General features: G+C 44.0%; 1 protein-coding gene across 3 annotated transcripts in view; it reads right to left on the minus strand.

Annotated features, from left to right (window-relative positions):
* Positions 1-25868, minus strand: part of WWOX (WW domain containing oxidoreductase) — a 983400-nt gene that overhangs the window by 672544 nt on the left and 284988 nt on the right. For 2 of the 3 annotated variants that reach the window (XM_029235281.1, XM_029235288.1), the window contains exons 7-8: positions 25402-25587; positions 19591-19855 (exon numbers count right to left, since the gene is read on the minus strand). In XM_029235281.1, coding sequence (XP_029091114.1) covers positions 19591-19855; positions 25402-25587 — 451 coding nt within the window. Of the gene's footprint in view, positions 1-19279; positions 19856-25401; positions 25588-25868 lie in introns of those variants that run through there. The other variant, XM_029235271.1, reaches the window with a different exon arrangement.

Raw genomic sequence — 25868 nt, forward strand, 5'->3', positions numbered from 1 at the left:
TACACACACACACATCTCTCAGACATGAAATTCTACACATTTCTTGTAGCACCAAACTCACACAGAAGACAACACAGCAATAACCAGATGGTTTGACAACCACCAACGCTGGGCTGGATGCCTACTAGTGAAGTATGAAACTCGGGCTGCAGTGCTGGTTAAATATGTGGCGAGAATTTGGTAAACAAGATGAGCAACACCCATATCCCTACAGTTATCTGGGGGCCCAATTTCCTCCACATTATTCCCCAAGGAAAACATTTCCAAACTTGCAGTGACGTACCAGTGATGCTTCCTAATAGAGCAAATTCAAAATTCAACTGGAATAAAGCATCCATTTAGTATTTACTGTCACCTGAATTGCTCAAGGATCCCTCCACCTTGAAGGTCCAATCCTTGCTACGTCACCTGGATTGGTTCGGAATACACTGCAGTTCATATTTTAAGACGGATCAAGTCTACTCTTTAGTTCTTGAAAAGGTCATCGGACAAGTCTGCCCTATACCATGCCAGTTTTCTCTCTGACAAATTGCAAACCTGAGTTATTCAGGCCAATGTTCTACAGAAGGAACAGGCAACTTCAGAATGCCTAGTTCAGTTTGATCTCTGTTCTATTCTCCAGCAGGTTTGGAGAAACCCATGCACTTGAAGCACTAGTATTCCAAGAGGAAAGGGCAGAAAAGGCCCAGAAAGAGTACACTGAAAGACGGCTTGTTAAATTGACAGCAACTGAGGAAAAGACAAAGCACAAAGTGCCCCCACTGCCATCAGCAATGGCAACTCACTAATCCCCTCCATCCCTCGACTCCTCCCAGGCCGCGGGTCACACAGGTCAAAGGGCAGGACGGAACCCATCCTTACAATGTGTCTCTGTCCTACTCCTGACCACAGATGGTCCCAAAGGACAGAGGAGCAGGCCAGCTCCTTGGCAATATGTCACGCTTGACCCATAGGACCAAACCCACAAAATCAAGCTCAGCCCTGGGGTTAGGGATGGAACCCACAGAAGCCTTCGCATGCATGGGGAGCTAGTGCTTCCAGAAGCACTAAGACGCAAAGGGCAGGGCACACGCGTTTGGGTCAGACGCTCAGCTCTGCAGCTTACTTGCAGTAGGACTGAGGCCAGTCACTCAAGGCTTCCATTTCCTCATCTGTAAAATGGGTATAATAATTCACAACCCAATAGCTTCCTGTGAAAGTAAAGTAAGTGCAAGAACATATAAGAAATACCTGGCCCATTGCCTGACACTGAAGAAATACTTCTTCTCTGCCCTCCCACACCACTGTGTAACTCAGAAAACAACCCAAAGGATACTCAAATGAGAACACTCCAGACAGGGCCGTCCTAAAATATGCTTGCCATTTTCAATATGATTTCAACAGAAAGCCATGTGGACTCTCTGGGGAACAGAGTATTCTAGGAATGACTTCATCTATCTAATAGTGTCACCCACGCTTAAGCGTCAATTTAAGTACGGGAACGAAAGAGACTCATTATACGCTAACAGTGTGCATTCAGGTGCAAGTTTACAAGCTGGTTACCCAGAACCCATTGAAAAGCATGACAATGACATTGGTGACTCGCTGCTTCCATTCTAAGCCAGCTGCTTAAAGACAAACAGAAGACTCCAAAGGCTACCTTGAGAATTCACGGGCAGCTTTTACTGTCTCGGGTTACCAAGCGACACGTCACCTGTGCTGTATGGATTTCCATTCCTACTTTGCTGCAAGTACATCCCACCCCCACCCCAGCTCCCCATGTGAAACCTAAGAATGAATTCACACCAAAAGTCACAGTGAATGTGCTAAGTGACAGCGGAGAGGCCCAAGTCAAGAGGGTAAAGTGACATCCAGAGAAATGAGGGTGAATTCCTGCCGAAAATGCGACAGTCTAATACCATGTGTAAAAGGATATCCTAACAACAATAATAATAAACTAGCTCTGATTTTTCAAACCATCAGCAAAATGCCTATCACCCACGGATCAGGCCGCTGTGTGGATCTGGGTTTATGGGCACTAGAGAAACACCGCCTGCTGCAGGGTTACCTTGCAGGAACTGCACGGCCTGACATTATGAGAATTCTGTGTCACCTCCATACTCGGGGGTCCCTGTGTTTAACTCTCTGCGCACCGCATGAGCCTGGAGTCCCGGGAGTTGCTGGTTTGCAGCTGAGCAAGTTCAGGCACCAGCCATGCTTGATTAATTCCCAGAGAGAGGAGGGAGCCAGCGTGGATATCTGGTCCCTCACTGCAAGAAAATGACTTGGGATTTACATAAAGAGAAACAACCAGGTATGTCTCTATGTCTTGAAGTATCAATACTTTCTTAAATGCCACTTTCTTGAACTTCCCCTACTGTGTCTGTCAATAAAATATGTGTATGGGGCAGGCAGACGTCTGGAATGATGGGAAATCTGCCTGTGGGATGCCTATACCACCCTACCTGCAACACATTACCTCCCCACCCCCACCCCGAACTTCAGTACCAACCCTGACAGAGGTCCCGGAGTTGTGTACTTTTCTCCTGGATGGACAGAAATTGCTGAAACTGACAGGTAAAACTTTCCAAAAGAAAACGGCTTCTAGAACTGAACAATGAAGATCTCTTGGGTATCAGAGCAACACCCAAGTTCCTATGCGGCTAAACTCTGGGTAATTCATTATCAAAAAAAGGCAAAATAAGAGCAAGCTAATCAAAGGTGGTTCTGAGATGGTCCAAAATCAGTTTAGAGGAGCTCTGTCACGCACCAATGGGTTTCATTATTCCATTATACACAACTTCTTGAGTTTCTAAAACTGAATCTGGCCATGTTTCATCTGTAACATCAAGCAGGCCTTCAGGCTGACTGAGAATGTAAACAAGCTACCGATACGACTGTAAAATACTTAACTGCATTTAAACGAGAAGACTATCTGGGCAAACCTCAGCAGCCTTTAATAATGGCACATGCAAGTGCAGAAAGTAAAATGTGCCCCATGAAAAGCCACCGGAGATGGCTCAGGATACCTCAGTTCACCCCACCACGCAAGCTGCTGGCGGATCAGTTCTTCCAAGGTCATCCGCTGGCCTCCATTTAAAAATACTATAATCTGTTCGTTTACTAATATTATCCCTCCAGGTTATAATTAACAGGGGCAACTAACCTGGGAAAACTTCAAGTAGTCATGTAAGTGAAGTAAATTAAATACCGAGGTGACATGGGGAACGGAAATTGTTGGAAATGAAGTTTTTTCTAATCGGCTCAAGGCCCAGTAAGGATGTACTTATCAGTCCATCGTTCTTTTCCCCCATGTTCCACAAGCTAATTCCACCCCAGCCCACACAAGGGCGAAACGGAACGCCACCTATTGGCATCCGCCGGTACTCACGTAAGCTTATATATATGCATTTCTGTGTGTATATACATACATAAACACACATACATTTTTAATATCAGACTGTCTTTCTTACTACTAATGCTAAAAATTAGTTGATTTATATTCTGTTTATTTTTTTTAATGCTGCATAATGATATAATTTAAAATGACCACATATGCTCTAGATGTGGGATAAGAAAATAAGTAAACGTTTAAGTCAAATAATGCTATACCAATGAAACAAAACAACTGATTGGCAGGGAATGGGAGAGGGTGGAATAAATACTGTAATGGAATCTGTAGACCACGATGGACCAGATCAAGCTGTGCACAGTTCATCTCTGGGGGATTCCTCACTTTCCTCATCGAGAAACAAGGGACAGTCAGGAAAGTTCCCGAGTCCAGCGAAAGCTGCTCAGTTCATGTTGTGTTTATACGTCCCCCTCTGTGCTCCCCGTGAATGCTGTCAAAGCAGAGACTCTCATAAGAAGGGCTATTAAGATTTCCCAAAAGAAAGCTTAGCGTTTAGGGAATAAAAATTTGTGAATTTTTTAAAAAGTCAAGAAAAAGAGTTTTTGTATTTCCATCCACTACCTTTAGTGGAATTCACCCTCAGTCGATGAGGACAAACGTGTAAGTCACAAAGCAACACTTACATAGTAAAGCTCTGTACCCCAAGACCTGTAATTACTCATTACCTTGAAAGGACCAAGAGAACAAGCAGCAGATCTGGGCCAAATGAAAAAGCTTTGCATCGTTTTATTCAAGGTGGGGGAAATGGTATATTTGCAGAAGAACTTTTGCTGCAAAAAAGCGGGATAATCCTGCTTCAGAAGAGCCATGATCTGAGACCTGAGGAAGGACCTGGAAAGGCCTTTAATGAGGCCCACAGTAACAAAACGAACAAAAAGGGGACAGACACACACAGGCAGAACATTACCAGTCGGTGTGAACATATGCCAATTCCGCTAAGCACAGAGCAGATTAAAATCATAGGATGGGCACACATCATATGGCATTCCGACATCAGATACACCAACCTTCCAGGGGCATCGTTTCAGACAGCGCTTGCAGAAATGCTGCCAGCCCACGAGAGGATGTGCATCTTTGCTGTTCACAATGCAAACAGCTCTTTACAAGGACGATCAGTCAGTGCTATGGGTGCTAACTCGATAGTTCCGTCATCAGATGGCATTGCAAATTGCATTACATATTTTAAACCGTGTTAACATGGTTTGTTAATGTTGGTACTCACTAACAGGCCACAGCTATTTAAATCATGAATAGGCATGATAATTTTTATACAAAGTATGGGGAAGTGACACACGTGGATATTCTAAAGGTTCTCTTCCTAAAATCTGTCTTACATCATTCGTTAATTGTCATCACCGAAAAGACAGAGCTAGATGTTCCGAGGACCGCAGGCTCACGATTCTAGTGATTATTTATTGAAATAAACAATGGACCTATTTGAAGGAAAAATATTTTATGTTAAAATACAGTCCCATATTGACTTCCCTGGTGGCGCAGTGGTTAAGAATCTGCCTGCCAATGCAGGGGACATGGGTTCGATCCCTGGTCCAGGAAGATCCCACAGGCCGCGGAGCAACGAAGCCCATGCGCCACAACTACTGAGCCTGCGCTCTAGAGCCCGTGAACCACAACGACTGAGCCAGTGTGCCACAACTACCGAAGCCCACGCGCCTAGAGCCTGTGCTCTGCAACAAGGGCAAGCCACAGCAATGAGAAGCCCGCGCACCGCAATGAAGAGGGGCCCCCGCTCACCGCAACTAGAGAAAGCCCGTGCACAGCAATGAAGACCCAACGCAGCCAAAAATAAATAAATAAATAAAATCAAGAAAAAAAAATATGTATATAGTCCCATACTACCTCTATCAGATACCCTCAAGCAAGAATTTAACACAACTGCTTTGAAAAAGGTAAAAAAGAAAGGATAATGTTTTGTTACGCCTCAAATAAAACTTAACCATCAGGTAGTTTACTGTCCTTATTTGTTTATGCATGCACGCGTACATGGGCACCTCAACAAATTCATACACAGATGTGTATATCCCATAGGCAGTCTTGCCCACTTATCTCCCATATTCAGTGGCCACATCAAAAGCTGTGTAGCATCATCATCTTACCACCAGCATCCATCAGTTTTAATATGAGACCGTGCAATCCCAAATCCATAGCCTGGACCGCACTCGAGCCTTTGCTATAACACTGATCCTACCTTGATTTAAAATTCGAAACTTTGTTCATCATGACTTTTTCACACTGATTTTGATTTTTTGGCAACACTGCACTAAAATGTTGCTTATCTTGATTACTGAGGTTTTTTTTTTTTTAGCACCCCCTTAAATTCTGTCCCTAGTCCTAGACTCGGCACTACGGTCGCTGCAGTCTTTTCTCCTTTTTGTGTTTACATGCTTGGTAAAGATGTCCATTCTACAACTTCATCTGACGACTCTCAGGTCTGCCCCCAAGGCAGAAAAGCACTGTGTGTCCAGTGGTGCCCATCTCCTGTCACCCTAATGTTCTTTACATCTCCAGCCCTTTCAACATAAGCACCCAGAGGCCAAGGAAAACGACTTGCTCTCTTTTGAATTTTCTACCCCTTAAGTCAACACACGCAGTACTCAATGAACGTTTATCAGATGAGACCAGACCGAACAATTTTAGAGCAGAAATTTTCAGAGGGGAGATTTTGATAGAGTGCATGGTGAAACCAATAGTGGCTGGGAAAAATGGGTCACAGTGAGCACTGTAAAAAGTGAAATACAACAAAAAGAACAGTAGAGGACACTGCCCATAGCTGGAGTACTATTTGGTAAAATTTCTGTTTCAGATACAGGCATATTATACACAGACAGACTTACGTGGATATGCCTAAGTGTGTATGTACCGGTTTGCAACATAAAAAACCTGGGGAATAACCAAAAAAGTGTTTGAAAGACACTGTTCTGAAACAGCAGCAGGATCCCCTGATCTGTCATCTACCGCTCGCCCTGCCACGGCACAGAAAAGGCAGGAGTCCCAAAGTCATCAAAGTCTTTGGAAGTTTGAGAAAGAATCATATTATCAACATGTTCAGAGACCAGTCCTGAATAACTGAGAAACCCTACAGTGGACTCCACTGGAGTGGAATTGCTGCAGAATTTCTTAGGCATTAGCTAAGAAATGAATATTGGCCTTTTATCAAATGAATAACATTTTTCTGGTTGAAAGAACCATTACAAATATATATGAAAAAAATAGGTCCTGGTGAAAAGGATTTCATGAAAAGAAAATTTTTTTAAAAACCAACCGCCTAACTCTCATTTGTACTGTTTAAAAACTCGATCAAGGTATTTAATTGACTTAATGGAATTCACCTTGTATTGGACCCCCATGGAAAAAAATTGATCAGTGTTGATATAGGTCTGATTAAAATGTTTTATTCATCAACAAAGAATTTTTTTAAAGCCTCAGGATCAAAATAGTATGCTGAAGTTGCTGGCTTTCGCTTCCTCTCCCCACTAGCAGACTGTCTAAGTGTACATGCCGATCTGCACGATGTAACAAACAAGCCCACTTACTGAGTCTTTACTGTCTGCTAGCACCCACGTGCATCGTCATCACTAGCTCCTCTTGTCTTAATAAACCATCTTCAGGTAACTGAATACTATATACATAAGCTCCTCACAAAGATATATTTTAAGACATAAACAGCTTACTGGAAAACAACAGTGGGCAAAGGGGAAAGAGAAAAGTCGAGAAATAAAAAGACCAAAAAAGGAATAAATAAATATTTATTAGGACCTTGGAGAACTGTGATGAGATATAAACACATACACAAACACATCCATATCGGATTAAAAGCTTACCATCCGGGCAGCTGGCATATTGCTGGATAGCTATCAATAACTAGTATTATGTAAATCGTATGGGAAAAAATGTAAAAAGAAAAAGGTGAAAACTTTCCGAAGTTCTGAAGACAGGCTGCTTTAATTTTACTTTTTTCAAAGGGTGTTGCGAAATCTCTTTCCCTGAGCACAGACAATACAGACACATGTCCAAAAGTACAGACCCAGATAAAGTTGCTTTTGGTCTGGTGTTATGAAGAGATTCAATGGAATATGCCTGTGCTTTGATATAAATCACTTTATTAATTCCTATCTGACCTGCTCCAAAGAAAGGATTTAAGGTGACTTGGGGAAAGAACAAGCACAGAAGAAGGTGAACAAAATGTATCAGAGTCATTAAAGACCAGAGGAAGTTGATATGCTACCATCAGCATTAATATGATCTGATAAAGCACAGAATTGGAATAGAAGCTCCGACAATACACGATGTTATAATTGCGTTATCAAGAGGAAGGCATTATGGTAGCTCCGGGGTCTTGCTTGGAGTTCAGACTTAAAGGGCATTTCTCAGGAGCAGCAGCTTGATATGTTTTGAGGCCGAATGAGAGCAAAGATCTTTGACAACAGCTTCCTATGTGTCCTTGGAAATCATTAAATTTCAGGAAAGTTCACATTAACCGGAAGGATACAAAGAAAACTAGACTGTGCCCCAGGGTTGAGCTGTGCCTTAATCCTCCAACGATCCTTTAAAGATGTGGGAACTATGTCCCCCTTTTACAGAGAAAAAGAGAACCCGAGGCCCAGAGAGGTAGTGTGACTTGCCCGTGATGACGAGGGTCACCAGGAGGAAGGGCTGGGATTCAGAGCCTAGTTTCTTCAACTTGGAAGCCCACGCATGGCCTTTCTGCTACAAGGCAAGGCATTCCTGTTTCACAAAACAGGTCAACATGCTCTCCTCAGCTCTACCCACCTCGTTCTGTTGGGAGTGGGCTGTGGGAACGGAATGAGTGGGCCGTGTCATGTGTTGACACGTGAGAGGTGCTCAGAACAGGGCTCTCGGCACAGGTGAGTCCTACTCGGTGTGACCTGCTGCTGCTGTTGTTCTCAGCTGCCCTGGTCCTCGAGGCCTACAGAACACACGCTTATTCAGGGAAAACTCACAGTCAATCCCCCAGCCTGCACACAAGACAGGTCAAATCTGCACATCACAGCCCAACATGGAGGCATGCCAGGTAGACTTGGCGAAGATAAGCTAAATTTTTAATTTTGTTTTTGACTTTGGCTTTGGCTGGAAAAGACCGTCGCTCTGGGTTCAAGTACAAAGCCGACCGAGACGAAGCGACGTTGGAAGATGTTATGCACGAGCTTGAGTTTAAGCGGAAAGCAAATTGCAGCAGAGAAAAGACCGTTCCAGGTTCAGGATAAAGGAATCTGGTGTGTTCCCCTACTTTTCATCCACAAGAAATATGCCAGCTCATTTCCAATGGTTGTAACAGAGGGAATAAAAGAGAGGAAATCTATATTATTGTCACGACTGGATATACTTCTTTGAAATAAGTTGCATTTTTTTTTTTTTTTTACTTCTAAACCTCTTCTCAATGCCTTCTTTATAGGAAATGCGCCCAGGGTTAATGCTGAGATTTCAGCCATTCTACCCATTACTTGGTCTTTGATGGTTCTAAAGAGTCAACAAAGAGACAAATGGCACATAGCACACACCCAAGGCAGCCAGGGAAGTTATGTTCTAAGAAGGAAGAACAGACTGACTGCATTCACCTGCCTAGGAATATTAAACTATCCCCCAAAATTCTAAAGTTCCCAGATTTTACAGGTTTTTTTTTTCTTCTTCTGAAGAGTGAGAATACTAAGAAAACATTAGGAAGGTCTCAGTAGTTGATATACAGTATTTTTTTTGGATCTCGCAAATAGACTTTTTATAACTTTTCTGTGAAAGGAGGGCCTCCCTGGCTCAGATTACTTGGACACTCGTACTGTTTATTCTTCCCTTTTTTGAGCAGTCAGAAGAGATTTCTCTCAGTACTTCAAATAAATAAGATATCCAGCTGAACAAACACCATGCACTCCTGTGGATTACTTTGGCTTCATAAAGAATATTTCACTTTCTTTTTTTTCAAACATGTAAATGATTAAAGAGACCCCATCATATGAAACCCAAGGAAAAAATGTATCAAGTGATGTAGATTCTATACATGGTAGGAGATGGAGAAGCAAAAAGCCCCAGCTGGGGAAAAGGGCATGATCTTTCACAGGGGAAATTAGAATATTACTAAATAAGATATTTTACATATTATACATCTTAACAGGAGTGGCTTTGTAACGTGAAGACCAAACTGCAGTGTTCAAGATCAATCTCTTCTTTTCCGAAAACAGCAAAATACTAGTTGTTTTTCTTTCTTTCTTAGATTCCTACTTAAAAACAGATCCCAAAACTACAACAACGACAAAAATACAGAGTCTGGAATAAGAATAATATCCCACGTGGGATGTGAAATGATTGGTGAGCCTTATCTACCTTTATGGCTTAAAAAAAAAAAAAGTACAGGATCTCTGGACAATTTTTGAAACTCAAAATTCAGCAATAGGTGTTTCTTTAGAGAGAAAATTTGGGCCACTCATGAACATGGCCCCCTCTCAATACTTGACTTGAGGAAACACAATCCATACGTTTCTTTATTCTTTTCATGAGACAAAAATGCATAAACAGCCATGTATTTTTTTAAATGGTTGCATCTGGTACCTCTCAGCCCAGAAAGAGGAAAGACAAGAATGCAGAAAGGATGAAACAGGAGAACAACAAGGCAAAGACACAGGCATCAGTAACGAATGCTATGGCTTAAGGCCAAGAACCAGCAAGACCTATGAGTAAATCTGCCACCAGACAGCTTACCGAAAGGCGCACGCACACACACACACACACACACACACGCACACAGAAGACTAAAACCGAATTTGAAAAGTGTGGTAGGCAGCCTCTAAGCCGCTATGCTCCCATGTTTCCTAGTACTGACACCACTGTGAGATCCTCTCCCTGTGAATGTGGATCACACCCACTGATTTCCTTCTACCAAACAGAATGGACTAAAGTTATGAGATATCCCTTCTGGGGTTTGGTTACACAGGGCTGTGACTCCAAAGAACCGAGAGAGAGGTCCACGGCTAAAAGGCAGAGAGGAAACAAAGTCCTCAGTATTCTAGGCCATAAAGAACTGAACCCTGCCAACAGGCCCACAAGCTTGGAAGTGGGCCCTTCCCCAGCTGAGCCTTGAAACGGCGACAGCTGGGCTGACACCTTGACTGCAACTCACAAGTTGACCCTAAAGCAGAGAGGCCGGGTTCCAGACCCACAGAAACTGGGAGATAAGCAGAAAGGGTGTCACAAAAGGGCACAGGCTGAAATAGCCGCTTATGAGGAAAAACACTCCGATGTGTTGGATCAGCGTCCATCCTGATTCGACCCTCTACTGCTTCACTCTCCTTCTCCCGACTCTGGCGAGGCTGGATAGGTCTGCATTTCACAAACCGTATCCCCGCATGCTCCATGCTCACAAGTCAACTGCGATGCAGTAAGAGTTGCTGAAAGTTTGGAACCTGGGATCTGAAAGAGGCACAGAAGAATTCTGCAGCTGAAACAGTACCTTTGGAATCTTCTAGGCTGGTCATTCCCAAGTGTAAGCCCAACATTTTCAATACTGAGAACAATGGCCAAGGGAGCAATGAAATGGTTTTCCCTGAAGTCGAATGTACTCAACTGAAAGGGCTGCTTTCTGTCCCACCATCATGTCCTGCCTACAGTTTCTGGCATTTAAATGTCTATTCTTTTACAAAATTATGGTGACAGTCTATGGTGGTGGGTTTGTCTTTCATCCAGAGTTTTCAGAATAAAGCATATGAGCCTGCACTAGTCTCCTTTTTGAAAAATTTCCTTTCAAATTACACTGTAAAATCCAAAACCCATGGGACAACTAATCTTGGTTAAACGACTCATTTTACAGATAAGAACAGGGAGGCCCAGAAAGGGGATATGACTTGCTCAGAGACACACAACTGCTTGATTACAGCAAACTCTAAAACTACATTCAGAAAGACAAGATACAAAGATGTAAACCCACGAGCGTGGAGCCTGGCACTTAGCAGGTCCTCAGGGAAGATGAGAATACATCTTCCACTGATGTTCAACGTATTCGTCCATCTCAGTGTAGTAAGAAGGGGAGGGTGTAGATTTCAGCTTCTGAACAATTCGGAACCCCAGATTCGAGTTCTCCTTATTGCCGCTGGAAAAACACTACCTTCCGCCTCACGAGGAAAAATCAACATGTCCGGTGAGTTATAAGAAAATCAATGTTCACAGAAGAAACGTCTCAGAAACATCATCGCAGGGCAACACCAACTCCTGGCATGTGTTTAACCGTGCTGGCCTCCGATATCGAAACTGTGCGGCAGCCAAAAATCATTGGAAAGAAGTATGAAATTGGAGAAAAGGAAACTGGAGGGGGAGGATCAAAGAAGCCTCCACCAACTTAAAAGTAATAAAAGAGCTAGGAAGAGAGTTAAAAAGAGGCAATGCATTACCCAAGAGCCAACGGGGACGCAGAAGAAAAGGAAACGAGGAAGATAAAACTAGGGGAATCTCAAATCTTGGTTAAGTGTTCATTAAAAAATTTGTCACACGTATTAAGGCCAGATAGTCATTTCTTTCCCCCTCTCAGGCACTCATTCGGGAACAAAGGCCCAACCAGACTTAAAACACAGAAAGGCAAGGCAGAGAAAAATACAGCCATGAAGAGCCCTGGCCTCACAAAGCCAAACATACTTTCCTCCTCCTCTTTGTTTCCAACAAGAAAGGGGGACTCTTTCCTCAAAGCTAAGGGGTACTTAAACAGGCCGCCAGGAGGGCTTACATTATGCACTGTGGGTCCAGGCCTGGTCACCATTCCATATGTTGTCCAGCTCTTGCTCGGGGTTGTATATGGTTTTTTCATGCCTAATATTCACAGGGAAAATTAGACCTTCTGTGACAGACACGGGGCCGTCATTAGGGGAATGGGCATTTCCAAGCAATGGGAAGTAACACAGCCCTTTCCTTGTGTGAAAAAATGATGATGATAAACACATGTTTACTGCCCATCCAGCCTACTCTGAATGCTATACACTCATGATCTTCTACTCTCAACACATGTCAACAAGAGCAATGCCAGTGAGTGTTTATTGAACATCTAGCACATTCTGGATGCTACACATTCATGATCCCGTTCAATTCTCAACACGAGCCCATACACACGGATGTTAGCCAGGGTTTGGAATGTGCCCGAGAGTTAGCGTGGGACGGAGCTGGGGTTGGATCTGAGAGCTGCCCGGCTCTAAAGTGTTTCTTTCCCACGCCTTGCTGTTCTCCTTACGCATCTTCTCTCCATACTCACACCACTGGGTGGATCCCTCATGTCTCCCCTGACCAGGAGTTCAGTGGCGGGGGGCTGGGTTCTGACCCCATAGGCCAGCTGTGTGACTCTGGGGGCAGGGGATCCCCCTAGCCTCATCCGTTTCTGTACCTACACATTCTGAACTACAATCCCCTGCCCACCTCAGAGAGACTCATGAAAAAGAATGGATTCAAGATTGTCATTCATTAAGCACCTAATCGTCTTTCGTTTATTTATTTACAAGTATTTACTGAGCACGTACCTTATGGACCAGGGATACAGCAGTGTGAAGGCAAAAACAGCACTTTCACTATAAACACAAAACTACGGGAGTTGTTTCTCTAAATTGCATTCCTGTTAAACGTTACGAAGGACAAATTCTGGGGTCCTTCATTCATTCCCCTGGCACGTATAGATGGAGCGTTATGACACGTCAGACAGTATCACACGATAAGCACTGGCTCTTATGAGAGCACAGAATGGAGGGTCCTGACCAAGTCTTCATCTAAGGAGGCTTCCTTGAAGTGTGATGTTTGCGTTGTTTTGAAGGATGAGCAGAAAGTAACTAAGCAGGGAGGGAAAGGTGTGTTCTAGACTGAAGGGCAGTGCACTTCAGCAACCTGGAGAAGGAAGGAGAATGGCACCAGAAGTGGCTTGAGGTAAAGCTGAGTGAGTGGAAGGGGACCAGATAAGGCCAGGTGCCTCCCATTTAATTCTTACTTGCTTTCACAATGACCCTATAACACAGACAGCATTCCCATTAGACTGATGAGCAAGCTTTATGTACACCTGTTCAATAGGGCGTGCTCAAAAGCCATTATCCTACCCTTTCTCCTTGCCATCAGATCTTGCCTCCCACCCTGGAAACACAAAATGCCAAAACGCACTCTTCCAGCCTCCCTTGTACCCAGGATCTGGACGGGTGGCTCAATCCTGGCCAGTGGGAGCTGAGAAGTCTACGAGGGAGGACAGTTTTGAGAAAGAATGTTCTCCTCCTTGATAAAGGAGGAAGGCATGCAAAGAGGGGCCTCATCCCTCCCACCCTTACTTCAGAGTTTATCACACAGGATGCAATGGCTGGTGTTGCTGCAGCCATCTTATAATCATGAGGAAAAAGCCAAGACAATCACAGAGGAGCTGCCTAAATATTAGCTAAAGAAGCCCCTGGCTGCCTAGGGACTTCTGGATATATGAGAAAAACAAACCTCTGATACGCCAACTACCACTTTTAAGTGGGTGTTGAGTCACAGTCCAAAACATCTAAACTGATGATAGAAAATGAGCCTGAGAGAGGGTGAATCATTTCAAAATTACACAACTAAATAAAAGAGGGGAAACCTGAATTTTGAACACATGCCTAATGATTCTAAATCCTATGCTCTTTTTTCATTAGACCATATCCCTTAGACTTCAAATTGGGCAAACACTGCAAACCTTAAAGCTCCGGACAGAATTGAGAGATGATGAATAAAACCAATGCTAATGATAATCCTGGAAAGTAACAAGAATGTTTGAGGCTACGGGGATGTGGCTTCGGCGAGGGGAAGAAGCCACCGTGGAGGCGGGGGGGGGGGGGGGGGTTTGCAGAAAAGCCCACGTGTGGCCCAACCACAGAGAGGTCCTAGGAGTCTGGTTTTCTAACATATCTGGCCTGGCAAGGACAAGGCAGCCAGAGAATTCAACCCTCACTCAGGAGTCTCAAAATATTTAGATCAGTGAAGAATATGCTGAAATTTCCACTTTGAAAATTCGATTTCCTCCTCCCTACGCAGAAAAAGGCCCCCGCTTTTCTACTCCAATGTACCAATAAAGATTCAGACAGGGAGTTCTGTCCTTGATAGTGTCCAGAGCGTAGTCAGCTGCAGGTATTTAATGGGGAGGGGTAGGGGGAGTATTTTTCTAAAATACTAATTTAAAGAACAAATCAACATCTGTTATCTCCTTCATTATGTTTTAAATTGTACAACTATAAATCACCCTGCAGCGGGTTATTCAAGGGCAGAATTACCAGGCTTGGCTTTCCCGAAGGTTAGAAGAATGACACCGTGTGCTTTTTCTAGCTATAATTTATAACTATGCAACAGAACCAGCATTGCAGGCCCATCCATTAGCAGGGTAGCTGCGCATCTGTTAAAACTCAGCACAATGACTGGCTTTGCGCGGCCCCAGGAAACGTAACCCAATCGTTTCAGAAGTTCAACAAACTTGAGCCATTGTTATTTTCTTTTTTAATGTAAAACGATTTGAAAACGCGGTTCCCTAAAACATCTGCTAAGCTCTTGCTACCCTAACACATGATACTCTTTCTACCGTTACCTGCCATCGCAAACATCTGGTTGCACAAAACACGCTAAGAGGCACGTGAGGGGGCTCAGCTTCAAATTTACATACTGACGGCAAAAGGCTGGCGTGGACCTAGGAACTTGAGCTAAGACGTTGTTTACCAGCACTGCAAGTGTATGCGGGGGAGAAAACGGGGAGAGGGTTCATTTCATGAAAGTGCTTTCAAACATTTTAAAAAGGAGACACAACCACAGGACTGGATCAATGTGGCAGCGGCGGTGGTATATTTGACAGAGAAAATGAACTTGGACAAGTAGCTGGCAGAGGGTCTGCCAGCTGATATTTCATTTTCTTGAACAAGTTGGCTAAGTTCCCTATGCGTTTTAACTGCAAAATAAGGGGAGTGATTCTAACGTCAAACCTGCTGTAAGCAATAAATGAAGACATATATGCTGATACATAAAGCACAATGCCTGGCCTTACCTGCCAAGCTGCATCTTACTTGGGTGCATGGCAACAACAGCAAATAGACAGACCCACCTTTAAAAATCTCCCAGATCACCAGATAATACAATATGTCTGATTTTGTGAAATAAGCCCCAGAGGGTAATACGTATGTATGAATACATTACGTACACTAACATACAATATATATTAGTGCATCAATATGCAAAATGTAATTTTAGAGTATTTAAATAAAAAGCAAGCTAGAGAGATGGGAAAATAAGCAAATGACACACATAAGATGGATGTCACTTCATAACTAGAAAGCTTCCAGCAAAGTTCAGTTTCCTTGAAGATGTAGCACAAGCAGCTAAGGAACCCTGCATCATTTTTAAAACAATACTTAAGACAATCCTATTCCCATTTTTATCTATTACTTTAATTTTATTATAAATTGGAGGGAAGAGGGAAAAACGCTTTTCCCTCCGAAACCCCCATATACCTGTCCTGACCTCTGTACCACAAGAGGAAGAAGTGTCAGAGACACGGCTCCACCAGTAGGGGTCACTGTGCTGAGAATTAATCCCTAAGAGTTTCTCATTAGTGATTATTATACTGCAGGCGGGCAAAATGGAAAAATTAATTAATTTCAAAGTGATAATGCATTTACAGCAACAATTAGAAATGTATAACTGTAAAAGGGCAACATTTAAAAGATTACATTTAATAAAGTTGCACAAGAATATCCAATTGTAAAATTACTGATCTGCCACAATATTCCTTAAAGAGGCACTTAAAATAGCCTGACTCCACGAAGGGTGACCTAATTACTGTAACTAAAATCACCGCAGTCACAGCAAGTCACAGCAAATAAAAAACGGACGTTTGTATTAGAATACTGCTGTCTAATACTTCAGGGAGTCGGCTACAGTGGAGAAGGCAGGCAGGGCTCCCAGGCACAAGGCTGGCTGTGTGTCTTGTTTCCTTGACCTTGCACAATGGAATGCACACTCCAGCAACCCTCAGGTCAAAAGGAAAATGCTTTGTCTGAAGTGCAAGGCAGAAAGGGCAAAGATGAAGCACAAACAGAACACTAGCCATTGGGAGACGGGAACCCTGAATCTATGCTCAGGTTCTCCATGAGCATTTAGGATCCAACTCCTACACGGGGTGGGAATGGGGATGCAACCACATGGCTTAGGTCCAAAAACATGTTTGCATTAAAATGGCAGAAGTGCGCCCTTCATCCACAAAACAATGCCTTGTCACGATGGAAGCAATGCCAAGCCCTGTATGGAAGGACAGAACATGAGGTTGGATCTGTAGTTCAGTCTGTCCTACCAGTGAAACAGTAGATCCCAGGTCTATACTGGTAAAGAGTTCTGTCCCACATACAGAGTCCTACATTTTCGTCAGAGAAGTGACTGGCCGTGAGTTTGACAAGTCCAGGGCTCCCGTTCCATCTCTTTACAAACCTCAGTCGTATGGAACTCTGGGGTCTAAGAAACCCCACCAAATACCTAAATGTATAAAGATATGACAGACTGTGAATCCATTACTGTCAATCCTCATGCCAACCTTTATCGCCATTTTGGTTACGAGGGAACAAGCTCAGAAGGGTCAAGTGTCTTGCCCAAGCTCTCCCAATTCCAAGGGTAAGGGCTGGGGCTTGACCATGAGGATCCTAAGCAAGAGAGTCAGTAGGTCCACTGTCCCAGGCAGCAGCTTTCTCACACTTGCCACCACCAGGAAGTCATGTCAAATCCCTTTTCTAACACAGGCTAAGGGTTTACATCCCCTGCCCTTTTATGGAACATTCCACCACTGCCAATACAACTTAACCAAATCTGGGGGGTCTTTTGGTGACGTCTCCACTTTTCTCCAAACCTTCTCAAGGGTTATCTGCTCATTTCCCCAAACCCCCTCTCACCCAGGGCCACAGACACCAGTTCTTGTTTTATATGTTGCCCAAGACTGCTCCCAGCAAGCACTTTCCCGCTGCGAGCACTGGGGACCAGGCTGGGGGGTGGCCGAAGCCTCTGTACACTGGCTGGTGAAGGAAGAGGAAAGAGCCACTTAGGCTGGGCATCAGGCATCACTGAGACCAGATCCCGGTGTGGTGCGCATTCAGTGGGGAGCTTCTCCTAACTCCCTGTGCTGCCCAGCTGTATGGTGACACTCCCGTCTCAGTTTCCAACTCCACGCTCTTGTTTCCCCGTTGGCCTGAGTCCCGACTATAGTTACCAGCCAAACAACAATATTCTGTGATCCCAACACGGTTGCCTGCCTGACTTAATTTGCTGGCGCTTTCAGAAATCCTCGTTACGTCCAAGGAGCAGACAATCCAGCCTGACTTGGCTAAACTCGTTTATGTGTTGTGTTCATGTTAACTATTAGACAATGATCCCCTCCCCAAGAAACAAAACCATTCACTCCACCTTTTACTTTCCCAGAACTAGTCTTCTTCTTCCTCCCACCTGCCCTTGTGCAGGGTTTCTAAGCCCTGTGGTCCCATCACTGAGTAAGAGTGGCTACCATTTTCCATCAACAAGCCTTCATCCACTGGAGACCACACCCAACGGGGACATGGTTTCACCACCCGCCATCACAGTCCTTGTAGTCACAGCCCCGCCTCAGTTCTTTCCCACCACGTTCCTGTGATTAGAGAAATTCCAGAAGAAGAAAAAGCAAGACTCTGATGTCACATAAAGGAGTTCCTTGGCTCCCACCAATGATCAATCACAAGTGAGAAAATTCAAGAGCCAGAGATTACAAATCACACGCGATGATTGGGCTGTTGGTCTTGAAGGTACAGGGCCAGCAGAAAATGAGAAAGGATGCTGTCCACTCCTCACCCCCTGCATAAACTTGAACAACAACTCATCCATGGTACTGTCAATGGCACTGACACCAGTCCAGGCCCACATTCTCCCTTATCATCTCTACTGAAGGACCTAATTTAAGACAACGAGCGGAAATCATGGTCAAAGATGTCCTCGTGGAGAAGCTACTCTCACGCAATCATGGACAGCCTGCAGATGGGGAAGCTTCAGAATCCTGGGACACACACGCTTTCTCGTTTTCCACCGGCCTTGGCCTTGGAGAACTGCTCTCCAGAGACTCTCCCACTTCTTCTGTTCTTTAAGTATTCACCTCTTGGATTAAGCCTATTTGCTTTGCATAAGAACCATCTGGTTGATGAAGATTAAAAAAGCACTTACTTACTTTCTCCTAGGCAGGTCAAAAGATTTTCCTTGCAGTTTTAAAAGCCATCCACAAACATGAAGCTCAATGAGGGTGGGTGGGAAGGGCTGCAGGAGAAGGCAGCAGACTGTATTCAGAGGCTATGGGATCATTTGCCCAGAACATTGGAGGTTAATGACTTGACTTTTGTTACTCCTAAAAGCCAAGGTGTTTCTGAGGATTACACGGTAGGTTTGGTTAACTGGAATACTGGTGTCCACTAAATAGGAAAACATTTTTTTAAAGGCCTGTGTTTTAGAAAAGTACCATACCAAATATGTTGTGTAAAAATGTGCATGCTTCATTCAAATGACTTCCTCCTCAAACTTCTTTCAGGGAAGAAGTTTCCAGATACAGTTGTTATAGGACCATCAAAAACAGAAAGAACTTCACACTTACCTTTGCAAACATGTCCAAATCTAACCACAGTCGTGTGATTCACCCAAAAGGACTTACCTTTGGAGAAGTAAAGAATAAAGTGCACCTGTAGCCCAACAAAAGGATTTTCCAGGAAAGGTTTACACCCATTAAAAGAAGAATTTAGAACAGATACAGATTCTCAATGGAAACAAAGGAATCACATCTGCTAATAATTCAAAAGGCATGAATCCATGTCATTCACCTACTAACACAAAACACAGTTTTGAAGGACTGTGCTTACTGAAACAAAAAAAAGTACATCGAAAGCAAACAAATCATCTCCATGAAGACGTTCAGCCACATATTAACACAATACTGAAAGAGCACATCTTCTCTCTGGCCCTCCAAGACACCTCTAGAGAAACAGATGCAATCTAAAGCCCACTGAAATGTGTCCAAGAGCCCTAATAAGCCTGATGCTGTGATGATCAAAACCAGACTCAGCCTCACAAGAGGTGAGAGGCGCAGAAGGCACGTGTGCCTGGGTTTCTCTAGGACCCTTTCCGTAAAGGCGCACTGGAGGTGTCTGTGGCGGCGGCGGCAGTTCACTTACCATGGACTTGGTGAAGGGTCTGGCCAAGGTGAAGAGCAGCGTGTACACCCACCAGCCTCGATGCAGGGAGGAGTACATCATGTTCCCGGGGTGCACCGCGTTCGACGTGACCCCACGCGGGGACAGGCGGCGGTGGAGTTCGCTGGAGAAGAGGATGTTACAGAGTTTGGACCGGTTGTAAGCCAGCATGGCCCAGTAGTCATTTTTCGATGGAGAAAGGCGGCTAAAGTCTAGTTTTCCAGAGGAATCATTAATATCTGTAAATCTTAAACAAACAAACAAAAAAAAGATATGAAACAGCCAGTCTCTGACTTCTTATATAGTGTTGTGTTTTTATTAGAAATCTAAGAAAAACTATGCAGAGATGATTGAAAACTCAATTGGGCAAACATCGAAACAAAGTCTCCTTAAAAATAGACAATGGGGATTTCACAATATAAACCATCGGGGTCCAAAGGCACACTTAATAAAGGCCCAAACTCATAAATACAGCGGTCTTCACATGCTGAAGTCCCACTCCACCACCCCTGCCTCTAACATATATTTTTCAAAACCTTCAACAGGAAGTTCAAGGATAATTAAATTAAATGGAAAAACATCTTAAATAAAGGGCTGCTGCTTTTGGAAGCAGAAAGATATCGCATTCCTAACCTTTGACAGGGCTTCCCTGGGTTATTTTAGCCAATGCTTGCGTCCTGTATTATTTTCATTTGAGCATCCAAGTAAATATAGATGAGCCTTGCTGCCTCTAAGACTCTTTTACAGATTAAAAATTAATGATTATAAAGGGGTTATAACCTTGGTGAGGTGCCACCAATAGTCTTATACGTTTAAAAGATAAATGTAAACAAAGCCAAAATAAGTTCTGGCAGAGTCGAATGTTTTTAAGTATATCCATGCCATGGATACACACAAATCAAAGTAAGTAGTTGATGTTTTATAATTGGGTCTGACGGAGTCGTTAAACACCAGCTGTTTGTTTCTTTCCTTTCTTTTTTTTTTTAAATAACAACAAAGTAGTGACTTCCCTAAAAAGCAAAAAAAAAAAAAAAAAAAGATCATAACAGAAGGGATTTTCTAGACGCCAGTCTCATCTTCATTAAGGACCCCTTGGAGTTTGCTTCATTAACTCTGGGCATTTGCCCCGAGTAATAAGGGAGCACAAGAAGGGCACTGGAGACAACCACTGTGGAAAAGGAAAGCAAAAGGTAAAACGAAAATGATGGAATAATCTGGTTGTTCCTTAAAGGAGCAGTTCAGATGGAGCTATGACCAAGAAGAGAATCCCAGGGGCAGACGAAATTCATGTCTTAACGGAAATTAAATACCCCTTCTCCAGGACTCAGTCAGTGACATCTCATTTCCGGTGTTAAATCACCTTGCCGAGCCGAAGTCGTCAACAAAGATCATGGCCAGAGACGCTGGCGTGGATAAGGCAGTGAGACTCTAAAAGGAATCACCGCTGCCTGTTTCCAAGTCCCCAGACCACAGGAAGAGCCCAGACTTCCGAGCTTAATCCTCTGAGGCAGTGAAACTTAGCGGGAAATTTGAAAATTTATGGGAGCCTTTTTCTGGTTGTCATAACGACTGCCGGCGGGGGCCGCGGACAGGAGATGTCCTGCCACGCACTCGGAGCCTTGCTCAAGGAAGATGGCCCCACTGGACATTCAGGCAGATGAAAGCCTGTGTGTAATTATCTGAGCCTAGAGCCGAGCTGTGCTTTACACAGATGCACAGTTGTAACAGCCGCTGAATTTCCAGGAGCAGCATGCCACAACCATGTAAATGAGGAATGAGCGCGCTTTGGGATTTTATGGGATTGGGTGGCGGGGAGGTGAGGCTTGACCCGAGGCTGGTGGCATTTGAGGCTGCAATGGCGCACACCTGTTAAAAATCCATGTGTGCGAGGATCCCAATGGAGGGCTGGGCTCTCTGATAACTTACCTTCCCTGAAGTCCCGCCCAAGCACTGACATGTTGGAACACATGCTCTTTTGCTTCACATTCATTTTTTTCCTTACATTACAGGTAAGCTAGCACACTGAATTACAACATATGTATGCAGGGAAGTTATATTATTCATATTTCTTAATTTTATTTCAAAACAGTAATAAGGTGTTACAGAAGAGTTGTCACCAAAAAAAAAAAAAAAAAAAAAAAAACGACTGTTGAGTTGCGGATGCAATGATCTAAGGTATGGCCCAGAAGTTCTACCTGCTCTGAGTAGAAAAGAGCATCCAGGATTCAGACAACATCTAACAGGTACGGGACGAAGGTAGCATCCTTCACTCACTCTCCGTTCCGCTTTCATCGGCTTTCTTGGTATCCTTTGTTTAGCCCAATCCAGCTCAGGTGTCACTTCTTCTAGGAAGCTCTCCCTAACTAACTCTTCCACTGCTTGCTGTCACAGTGATTTCTAGGGTGGCAGTGAGGGAAAGACTGAAAGAAGCCACGCAGGGTAGATGGAAATTAAGTATCCACTTTCCGGGACCTGGTCCATGCTATTCCTGTTGTTCAAGGACCTGCCACCCTGCAACGTTAGCAACAAAGCAAGTCAGGCCACCTTTGTACCTTGTGCCTCTGTCCTTACCATACAGACTGCAAGTCATTTGTTCATTTGCTTCCAACCCTAGACTGTGAGTTCTCGGGAGGTGAGCTCCTTGAATGTTTCCTATGACACACAGTAGGGCCTAAATACGGGATTAGAGAACTGAAGTTGGATCACGGGTTTGGAATTCCAAACTAAGAGGCAAGTTTCCTTTATTACAAAAAGCTTTCTTTTGAGCTTTGCTCAAAAGGCAAATTTTCCCATTCTGTTCAGAGGCTTTATGTCCTTCATGAACATCTGCATGCAGCACTTTCTCATGTTTAGAAGGATTTCCCTGCTTTGGCTTTTAAGGACAATGCAGAAGTATCTCATGCCCTGGGGAACACTGGGTAGACTCAACCCCTAAGAGAAGGTATTCACTCCTAGTCCCCAACCTAGAAACAAGGCGAAAACAACAACAAAATCCACCATGATGAGAAATTAGATGGAACCAGGTTGAAAGCAGGTTTCGAGATGGAGAAACAGCTACTAAACAGTAGGCCCGCCCTCTGCAAACAGCCCTCCCCCATAAGTAGACCCCTGAGTTCCTGACCTGCTGATCTCCTGAGCGGCACACTCATTTTTAAGGCCTGATTAGCTTGTATTGACAGTCCTCCAGGGAGGAGAGAGGGTGGGCGAGCTTTCTGATTCCTCTGAGCCGGGGCCCGCTTCCTGAAAAATGACCACGTTCACCTCTCACAGCTCAAGAGGCAGCAAAACAAATCTACAAAAGCTGCCTACCCTGTTTTCAAGTTGAAAAATTGACAAAGCTAAACAATAACGTCTTAATAGAGTTATCCTCCTACCAGGACACTCGAATGTTAACATTTGCTCTCTGGACGTTAACATCTGCTGTTTGAGAGGACCTCTATGTTGTATTTCTCTATATACCGCTCCTTTATTATTTTTTTTTAAACTGAGGATTTTTAAATAACCCAACTAAAATAATTAGGCTGGATTCTATGTAGACAAAAGCTAGTATGTTCAAACAATAGGACTGAATTTGCATCAGAGGCTCTCTCTCTCTCTCTCTCTCTCTCTCTCTCTCTCTCTCTCTGTGTGTGTGTGTGTGTGTGTGTGTGTGTGTGTGTGTGTGTGTGTGTGTGTGTGTGTGTGTGTGTGTGTGTGTGTGTGTGTGCGCGCGCGCGCGCGCGCGCCAACTTGGCACTCAACACAGCTGCAGCCATTTACAGCCCTTCAGCCAGCACTCCACTCTTTTCATTCCATTTTAATTGTTATCTGAAAACTTTTTTCACAGCAAGGAAGTTCTCATTTTCATATGATGGATTTCAATTCACTTGCTCCGGTTCCAGATAAGTAACTAAAATACAGGGAAGACTCGGGGAGGCTAATAAATATTTTGCCTTGGGGCAGTCTGGTATAATATTTTCTGCAAACATCGGACTTCATTTTTCCCCTAACCGGGGGTCCTGACTCCAACGAAGAGATTCCACCAAGGTTTATGGAGGTAATTAGATATCAACCCTTCCGTTTTACGACATGGTTTAGGGCTCTGGGTCCTTGAGCAGCAAGTGAGTGCTTTCCCAGGACTGCCCGCCCAGTATTCACGCTGGCTCTGGGGTGCAACACAAGTGTAATAAACAAACCAGCTTGGGAGAATTAACGTTTTGTAAAAACACCCTTTAATACGGGCAAGAGGTCATCAGGAAGTAGAAAACCAGTGCCCGTCGCCAGACAGGAGCGGGCCTGATAACACACACTTCAGGAAGACCTGGTCTGCAAACTACAATGGATCGAATCCAAGAGACCAGGGCCCTGCCTTCCGATCCATCTTTTAAATGAAATCAAGATTCAGATCTCCAAGGTAAGTGCGAATTACACTGCAGTTAAGGAGAGAACAAAGACGTCCCATGAAATACTTATTTGAGATCCAGATTTACAAAAGGAAGAAAGCAGCTGAGAATTCCACAGAATCTCCCATTAAATACCAGCTCATTTAAACGTATCCCGTGATGCCCTCCACATCTGGCAAACGACTGGGGCTGGCAGATTTATTTCCGGAGCTCTCTCCCCATCGCCCCCGCAGTAGCCTCCCTCACGCCCGAACAAGGCCACTCCACTTTCACGAACCCGGTGTGATTTGCAAAGATAAGGATGTCCCGATTTTGTTACCACCTAATTACGAGATGTTTCATGTCTTTTAACGCAGGGGAGGATTATTACCGGCATTTTCCTTTCATTTCGGCCGTCATAAATTTCAAATGGTAAAAGTAAATCTATCTGCAGTGTGTCATTTCAACCATAAGCCCCTGTGTTTGGGAGTGATAAAGGGTTCAGACTAACCCTTGGCTGGTCTCTCTCTTCCAAGTCCCAGGGGTTACATTTTATGGAAGCATGATTTAAAAAAATAAGCTTCATTCTGGGTCACTAAAACATTTCAGGACTTAAGACGAAGAAAAGGGAGAAAAAAAAAACAGGCCCTTGCACATTATTTTTCTCCAGCTACTTTGGTAGGAGTGAAAGCTCCCAACCACAGCAGGAAAATCTCCCTAACATGTATTAAATCTAGCCTCACCCGGCAAGTCCTTTATCTTCTCAGGGTACTTCTCTTTAGACAAAGTTGTTTATCCAACTCTAGAAACAAAACATGCTGAAAATACGAGGAAACTTTCAACTGTCGTCTTAGTCGATTGAATATTCTCCTAATGGTAACAGAAAAGAAGTGCCACCTGATGTTTTAATTGAAATTTTAACCAAAAGAGTCATGGCCAGATTTCTAATATGTTCTAACTACAGTACTTCCCTTTCTACAATCACACAGCTAATGTCTGCATTGAATTCCCTAATTTCTCATTATAAAACAACTGGATTTCATCTTGCAGTTTTTAATTGCATTGTTTCTCCTGCTGGAATAACTGCACATTCTTCTTCGTGAGATGGTGAAGTTGGTGAATGACAAATCAACAAAGGTCAGGAATTCAGATTTAATCAATTATTATTCCATCTCAAAGCAAAATCAATGAGGGACCTGAAGTATAGTTATAAAAACAATCTACCTTGCTGTCGACACTACCCCCCAAATAATCACCCACCATCACGCGCATACACACAAAAAAAGACCTCGATAAATTCAGTAAGCCAGGTTGAGTACACACTTTCTGGAGCAGGACTAATGAAAATTATTTGCAAAAAGAGAGGCTGGGGGGACCATCAGCTGGTGTGAGGAAGCTGGTCACGTGAACAGAACATCCAATTCTAACCCACCTATGGGACTCCGAGGAAACCACGACGACCCGGGCAGGGGCTGAGCGGCACAAGACGTCCTGGAGGAGCTGGACGAGGTAGAAGTGGCCCAGGTGGTTCACCTGGAAGGTGGTCTCCAGGCCATCTTTCGTGAGGCTCCAGGGGAGAGCGAACACGGCTGCATTGCACACAAGCACGTGAAGTGACCTGAAAGAAAACATCCCACGTTGTACAGACAGAAACGCTCTAAAACCAAGGAGGATCCATGCTCCCCCCGGAATAACCAATTCTTCACTATCTTCAGGACTACAGACAGCTGGAAATGGGATGCCCTAGAAGGTCGCATCTGAGACCATTCTGCTCAGGAAGGGCTTGGATTCTAAGTGAGCAATTGTGCTGAGTTGCTGGGGACGAGGGGGTTCCTGGGATGTGGGACTTTCAGTGCCAAAACAGGGACCATACTGGGCAAACTGGGATAAGTTGGTCAC

This window comes from Monodon monoceros, unplaced genomic scaffold, assembly GCF_005190385.1.
Source record: "Monodon monoceros isolate NGI ecotype Baffin Bay Population unplaced genomic scaffold, NGI_Narwhal_1 Super_Scaffold_10, whole genome shotgun sequence".
NCBI classification, from domain to species: domain Eukaryota; kingdom Metazoa; phylum Chordata; class Mammalia; order Artiodactyla; family Monodontidae; genus Monodon; species Monodon monoceros.